At 41.0% G+C, this 7,500-nt stretch overlaps 1 protein-coding gene across 1 annotated transcript in view; it reads right to left on the bottom strand.

The window, feature by feature from the left end:
- Positions 1–7,500, bottom strand: part of LOC135213338 (uncharacterized) — a 64,757-nt gene that overhangs the window by 42,871 nt on the left and 14,386 nt on the right. Inside the window, 4 exon segments of the mRNA XM_064247316.1 lie at positions 991–1,747; positions 1,864–2,092; positions 2,164–2,342; positions 4,290–4,452. Coding sequence (XP_064103386.1) covers positions 991–1,747; positions 1,864–2,092; positions 2,164–2,342; positions 4,290–4,452 — 1,328 coding nt within the window.

Genomic DNA, 7,500 nt, shown 5'->3' on the forward strand with positions numbered 1-7,500 from the left:
AAAAGAAAAAAAAATTAAGGGTACATTCTAATGCTACTGTAAACCACTGATAAGATAAAATATCTTAAACCAAAGCAAAACAAAAAAAATAACGAGTCTTAAACCTAGTTAGCTACAGTAATCAAACCAATGACAAGGTAAAAACATCTTAAACCTAAACAAAAGGACAAGAACATAGCAAGTTATAAATACATCACCAAACATTTGGAGAGAAATTCAATCCTATACCTGTCAACAATAAATTTTAGTAAGCATACAAAGAGGGGAAAAAAACTAGAATTATCCACACCAACCCAGGTCCTGGAACAATTTACAAGAGCACAAACCTTTTACCCGAAACTAAATATATACATACCTCGAGACATGGATGTAAAACCTCAACACATGCAACCAGGAACACTGAGAGGGCCCTAAGAAACAGAGGGAGAGGCCCAAAGCTTAGATACGTGAGAGAGCATCCGGGATGCAGTTATCCACCCCTTTAATGTGTATTATAATTAAATTGAACTCTTGTAGCTGAAGGGCCCAACGAAGAAATCCTCTGGTTCGATCGCTTCATACGTTCAATGAATACCAACGGATTGTGGTCGGTCCAAATTTCTATGGGGAACGAAAAGTTGGTTACATATGGTTTAAAATGTACTATTCCGCACAATGCCAGAGCCTCCTTCTCAATGGTGGAGTACTTTCTTTCCGCCTCCAGTAACTTACGGCTGTAGTAAGATACGGGGCGTACTTCACCATCATCACTCCTTTGAAAAAGGACTCCCCCAATTCCTACGTCACTGGCATCAACGGCTATGATGAATGGTTTCTGAAAATTGGGAGAAACCAATATTGGATTAGACACGAGTAACATCTTAAGTTTTAAAAATGCTTCTTCGCATCGAGAAGACCAAATAAATTTCTGCCCTTTTTTCAATAAATTAGTTAGAGGCTGTGCAAGGTCAGAGAAGTTTCGGACAAACCTACGGTAATATCCCAACATACCTAGCACTTTACGAACCTCTCTGACATTACACGGTCTCTTCAAAGCAACTATGGCCTCGAGATTGGCTTGCTTAGGAGCCACTTTACCCAAGCCAATCTCGTGACCCAAATAACTAACTTTAGCTTTCCCAAAGTCACATTTACCCAGATTCACAACAAGACCGGCGGCCCTAAGTGCCTCAAAAACTTTTCTTAATCTTACCAGGTGGGTCCGCCAGTCATTGCTGTGTACCACCAAGTCATCTATATAGATTTCTGTACCTTCCAGGCCACAAATCACCCTGTTCATCAGACGCTGGAAAGTACAGGCAGCGTTCTTCATCCCAAAGGGCATTACTTTGCACTCGTAAAGCCCTGAGGGTGTCACAAATGCTGAAATTTCACGGGCACGGCCAGATAGGGGAACCTGCCAATACCCCTTTAACAGATCCAATTTTGTAATGAACCTAGCAGGACCTATCAGGTCCAGACAATCGTCAATACGGGGAAGAGGAAAGGAATCATTTTTAGTAACAGAGTTTACTCTCCTATAGTCAACACACATACGATATTTACCATCAGGCTTCTTCACCAAGACTATAGGAGAACTCCATGGGCTTACTGATGGTTGTATGAGATTGTGCTCCAGCATGTATTTAATTTCATCTTCCACAATGGCACGCTTCTCTGGACTGAGGCGATATGGGCTTTGTTTAACCGGAGAAGGGTCCCCAACATCCACATCATGCTGGAGGAACCTCGTCCTTCCTGGAGAGTCCTGAAACAAGTCAGAAAATTCCATAATTAAGCTTAATATATCTTGTTTCTGAGGTGCCTCCAGGTGTTCTAACCCTTCTTTTCTTTTAAAAACACCTAAATTTTGTAAGTTATTACTAGAGCATCTGAAGGCACCTGGTCCAAAACATCTTCCAAGTTTTCCTCCACAGGTGCAACCACACTCATAACTGGCTCAAAAACAATGGCCAAAGGATCCCGTCTATCAGAAGAGTAAGACTTCAACCTATTTATGTGGAAAATTTTACATTTATGTCGAGTTCCAGGGGCTTCAACTTCATAATTGACCTCAGACAACTTTCTCAACACCTTCCAGGGGCCCTTGTACCTGGGTTCAAGGAAGTTGTCTGGGTCTGTACTTAAAACTAATACTAAGTCACCTGACTCAAATGATCGTACCTTAGACTCTGGTCAATTTGGTTTTCATCGTAGCTTGGGAAGCAGACAAAATTATCTTTGGCATACTTCCAAGCTACGGCTAACTTGGACTTAAGTTCACTAACAACTTCTCCCACCGTACGCTCTCCTCTCTGATTTGCTTCAAGCAATTCATGGAAGATTTCCAAAGGTCCTCGAACCTTGTGCCCAAATATTAATTCAAAGGGTGCAACGCCGGTAGAAGAATTGGGAAAATTCCTTATGGCAAAGAGAGCAAAGGGAAGCCCCACCCCTTATCCCAATCCTCTCCTTGCTCATAACAATATTTTTTTAATATATACTTAAGGGTCTGGTGAAATCTTTCCACCACCCCCTGACTCTCAGGATGGTAGGGTACACTGGTAATGTGCTGAATGGCCAGTTCAGCACACTTACTCTTAAATACCTACTTGTAAAATTCGAGCCGCAATCTGACTGAATTTTACAAGGCAGTCCATATCTAGAGAAAAATTCACTAATTTTGTCAAAGACAGCTTTTGAGGTTACTTTCCTCATTGGAAAGGCCTCAGGAAAACGTGATGCTCTATCCATTATGGTCAGGAGATGCGTAAACCCTGACTTCGTCCTAGGCAGAGGTCCTACACATCAATTACCAATTCTGCAAAGGGTTCTCCAATTGCAGGAATTGGGTTAAGAGGGGCCTTGGGAATAGGTTGATTGGGCTTACCCACCAATCACCTGACACACTTCACAAGTTTCTTACAAATTTCTTCACCGAAGACTTCATTCCTGGCCACCAAAAACATTACTTAACCTACAAAAGTTTTACTTAGCCTAAGTGGCCAGAAAAGGAGTCCTCATGTGCAAGGCTTAACACAGCCTCCCTAAACTTGGTAGGTACGACTATTTGTTTCAAACAAGAAGTCACATTTAGTTGATGAGTTGGGGGACGACTGACCCTATACAACAATCCTTTCAAAACAGCAAACCTAGGCCTGGTCAAATCGTCCGTATTACCTAACTCGAATGAAAATTCATCTTTTTGGGCCTGTACAAAAGAGAGACGGTCACAATCAGGTTTCAATAATTTAAATATTCCAAAACTAGAACTACTACTACTACTACCTTCTACTAGCCCGGGCTTCTCTACCTCTACTTCTAAACTACTTAAATTTAGGTCATCATCATTATCAGCTTCCGCTGCACGCTTAGCAGAGGCTCGAGTAGTTATTGCCACAGGGCAAGCCGAGACCGAAACAATAGGAAATAATTCCTGCCCCTCTGCACTCAACATATCATTCCCAAGGATTTCCGTTCTATTCCTGGTATCGGCAGGCTCTCAACTACCGCCAGCTCGGTAACCTTGTGATACCCTGGGAAGGACAGCTCCACCCTTACTAAAGGAGCAGAAACCACCGTATTGGGAAATCCTCCCAGGACCACATATTCTCCAGTATAAGGAACTAAGTTTAGACAAGGACCCTGCCAACACCAAAGATCTAGCGGACCCCGTGTCCCTCAAGAATTAACATCAAGTGTAGAGGTCTCAGATTTCAATTTTCCTGGGTAGATATATTTGTTAAATGGTCATAAATTACCAGTGGAATCCAACAATACAGGTTTTACTTTACCTACATCTGGTTCATTACTAACCTGGGGATCAACAGTTTTGCCATTCTTACTCTCTGAAATAGAATTGTTTGAAATTAATGAGATTGGCGTAGGCCGATTAGCATTATTTTGATTCTTTTGGAGGTAACGGCTCCTGGCTCTACATTCAACTTGTCGATGCCCTGGCTTATTACACCAAAAGCAATTACCTCTAACTTGATTAGTTTTACCAGAATTGCCACGGTTAGAAAAAACCAGAGTGTGCCCACCACTCGAGTCCTTTCTGAGGCCACTACCAACATGATTGCTCATGCTACTATTTGGAGTACTAGACTGATTTTTAAAGGGGTTATTTGACTTAGAAGACAAACTACTATTATTATTAGGGGATGAGGACGAGAAGTTACCTGACCCAGCCCGATGGGTCAGGACAAACTCATCAGCTACCTGAGCCGCCTTGGATAACGTTAAAATTTTAGTGTCCTCCAGGTAACCCTCAATTCTTTGTTACACACCTTCTTAAACTCCTCCAGTACCATCAGTTCCCTCAAAGAAGAGAAAGAAGCAACTTGACGACTTTTCAGCCAGTTGTCAAACTGCTCCTCCTTGAGACGAGCGTACTCAACATAAGACATAGAATTGGGCTTGCCAGTGGTTCGGAATCTCTGGCGATAGGCCTCAGGGACCAAATCATAGGCCCTGAGAACCAAAGCCTTTACTTTGTCATAATCTCTGGCAAGACCCTCTTCCAATGCATTATACACCCGGAGTGCCTGCCCCTCAATCTACACTGTATGAGTACCGTCCACATTTCTGTGGGCCAAGACAACCTTGGGTTGGCAACTCTCTCAAAAGCTTTAAAAAATTCTGGTACGCTCCCCTCATCAAAAATTGGAACTAACTTTAGAGCAGCTGAAATATTAAATTTGTCTGATGATGAGCTATAGGGAGAGCTAAATGATTAGGGGACCCTTGCACCTTGGCCAACTCAAGCTTAAGCTTGACCAAACCATCAATCTCATGTTTCCGGACCCTCTCGTCCCTCCGCTCAAAGCTGCAATTTCAATAACTCAATCCTCTTACAAATTATATTGAATTCCTCCTGCCCTTGGGCCAATACAGGAGTGGAAGGTGCTACATGGTTGGGTACAGCCTCTTCAGCTAAAAAAGGATTAGTTGATATATTAACATTTGTAAGAGTCCTGGCCGGAGTAGGAAAATTGGCCGGACCTTGATACATAACCTTTACTGCAGGGGGGTCAGCGAACAGGGACAAACCAGGATTTACGCTTACATCATCGACTATGGACCCCTCTTGGTCCGACTCAAGATCAGTGCCACTCTCAAAATCACTGGCTAGGCCTCTAGCTACCTCATTGCCCTCAGCCAACCTAGGGACACTTTTCCTTAACCAGTTTTAACAAATTGGCCCGAGTGTCAGAGGACTTATGAGGGAATCTTCTTCAACCACCGGGCACACCGTACCAAATAAGCCCTTGTCAAAACTCCTAAATATTTTAAACAGTCAGCCGAACCCAAGAATTCTGACGGGTCAAAAGTAAAGTCCTCCATTTTAATGAAAATTATATACTAAGGGGAAGGAAAGCAACTAGACCCAAAAATCAAATATCAACAATAAATACTGTCACACCCCTCCAGAGCTGAACTGCTTCCTCAAACACCGAGTACACCTGCGTACGATCCTGTCACGGTCGCCACTTGTTACGACCTGTGTAGGTCATAGTTCAGGTTCTTTAGATTTTTAATTTTTTAAAGGAGTCGTAGGCAGTATATTATTTATGTAACTCGGTGAATTGAGGGAAGACAGAACAAAACACTGGAAAAATCTAACAACATTTATTACACTTCACTTAAATAAATTCAACCTGGCATCAGGAGTAACCTAAAGCTACTAAGATGAACTCCACAGACTACAAAATAACTTGGAGGACTAATATACCGAGTCCTCTAAATACCCAAGGTTGACCTACAGCTAATAATCTAAAACCTAACATAGAAAAACTAAACGGATCAAAAGTATGGCTCATATATTAAGCCGGGCCCATAAAAATCAACAAACCATTATCCTATTACTAAAATAGATAGGCAGAAGGAAGTCAGGAGAAATGAAAAGGCAGAAAACCTTAAAATTACCTGCCTACACACAAATGTTAAAGACTAAGCCCAATAACAAAATAATAAAACGTAACACATTATTGCAGACAAATGCGCCTATCACATTAAACCACATGCATGAATAATTAACTACACGTTCATAAAAGAATTATGTTGAGGGTCATAATTTATAGATACATATATATATATCTCCACACTGCACTAACTATCCGTGAGATAACTTGTATCAATACTTATCCATATATGGATTAGACAACAGAGAGGGGTTGAACGTTCATCAGCATCAGAGGGAGTATCATTAACACCAGGTAACGGACTGAGCATCCATAACGATAATGAAAAGATCGTAACTTTACCTGGGTAATGACTCCCTACGTTCCTCCTAACGGACCCTCGGTCCACAGACGAGCAGCGTAGCAGATGTGATGACGCTCTTTGATCACGGCTATAGTACCTCCAACAGTGCCGGGACGGAACGACAGCACCGTCTTCCCGCGAGATCCTCAGGCGGGGAAAATGACGCAAAGCGAAGGTCGCAAGTGACACATACACTTGCAGGACGTAACAAGCGAGGTGGCTATCGCAGGTGATAATACCCTGCATACGTGGGCCGCCTGATCCAAAGAAGTGTACAATTTACCGCAGGTGGCTCAAAGACACCATCGAAACAATCCTCCAAAGCACAATTACTTATGAAGAAAAAGAAAAGGCGTCCATCAACGGCTGCTAAATTTTAGGATCTACGTCTGAGATCAAGGTAGGGTCCGAACTCCTCGTCCAGGCTGCAGCAATCTCGTTCACGGTTCTCACTCAAACCCAAACACTCGAAGAGAAAAAAAAAATAAACAAAAGAGTTAATGGCCATTCACTAATTAACGAAGGCGGAGGGGCGCAGGTTATCGCAGCACTCTTATGAAAAGGGCAAGTTAGCAATTACTACTGCCGAAGGCCGAATTTATTTATAAATAATGAAATAACTTAATTTAACATGACAATATGTATATAATATATATATATATATATATATATATATCTATATCTATATCTATATATATATATATATATATATAATATATATATATATATATATATATATATATATATATATATATAAAGGTTTTTTTGCCACGAAGGAAAAATGAAAAATCGAGATAACCGAATAGGACCGAAGTACTCGGCTATCTCGCTTTTCATTTTTTCCTTCGTGGCAAAAAACCTTTATTTATACATAGCATCACGTTTTATATACTTCGTGATCAAGTTATTCATATATATATATATATATATATATATATATATATATATATAGAGAGAGAGAGAGAGAGAGAGAGAGAGAGAGAGAGAGAGAGAGAGAGGTTTATATATAATTATTTTCATATTACCTCATTGTGATAATAAATTTTTACTGCCGAAGAGTAAATCACTTTAGATTCATATCAATGGTCTCTCATTATTTCACTATACTCTGATAAAATACAGATATCCCAGAATGAGTAAAAAAAAAAAATCTATACATCTGACACAGCAGGGATCTCGGAATTACGAAATAACTCGGCCAACTTCCGCGGGTTAACAAGCCAGCTTTCCAGACAGTTAGAGTTGGAAAAGTTT

This window comes from Macrobrachium nipponense, chromosome 42, assembly GCF_015104395.2.
Source record: "Macrobrachium nipponense isolate FS-2020 chromosome 42, ASM1510439v2, whole genome shotgun sequence".
NCBI lineage: Eukaryota > Metazoa > Arthropoda > Malacostraca > Decapoda > Palaemonidae > Macrobrachium > Macrobrachium nipponense.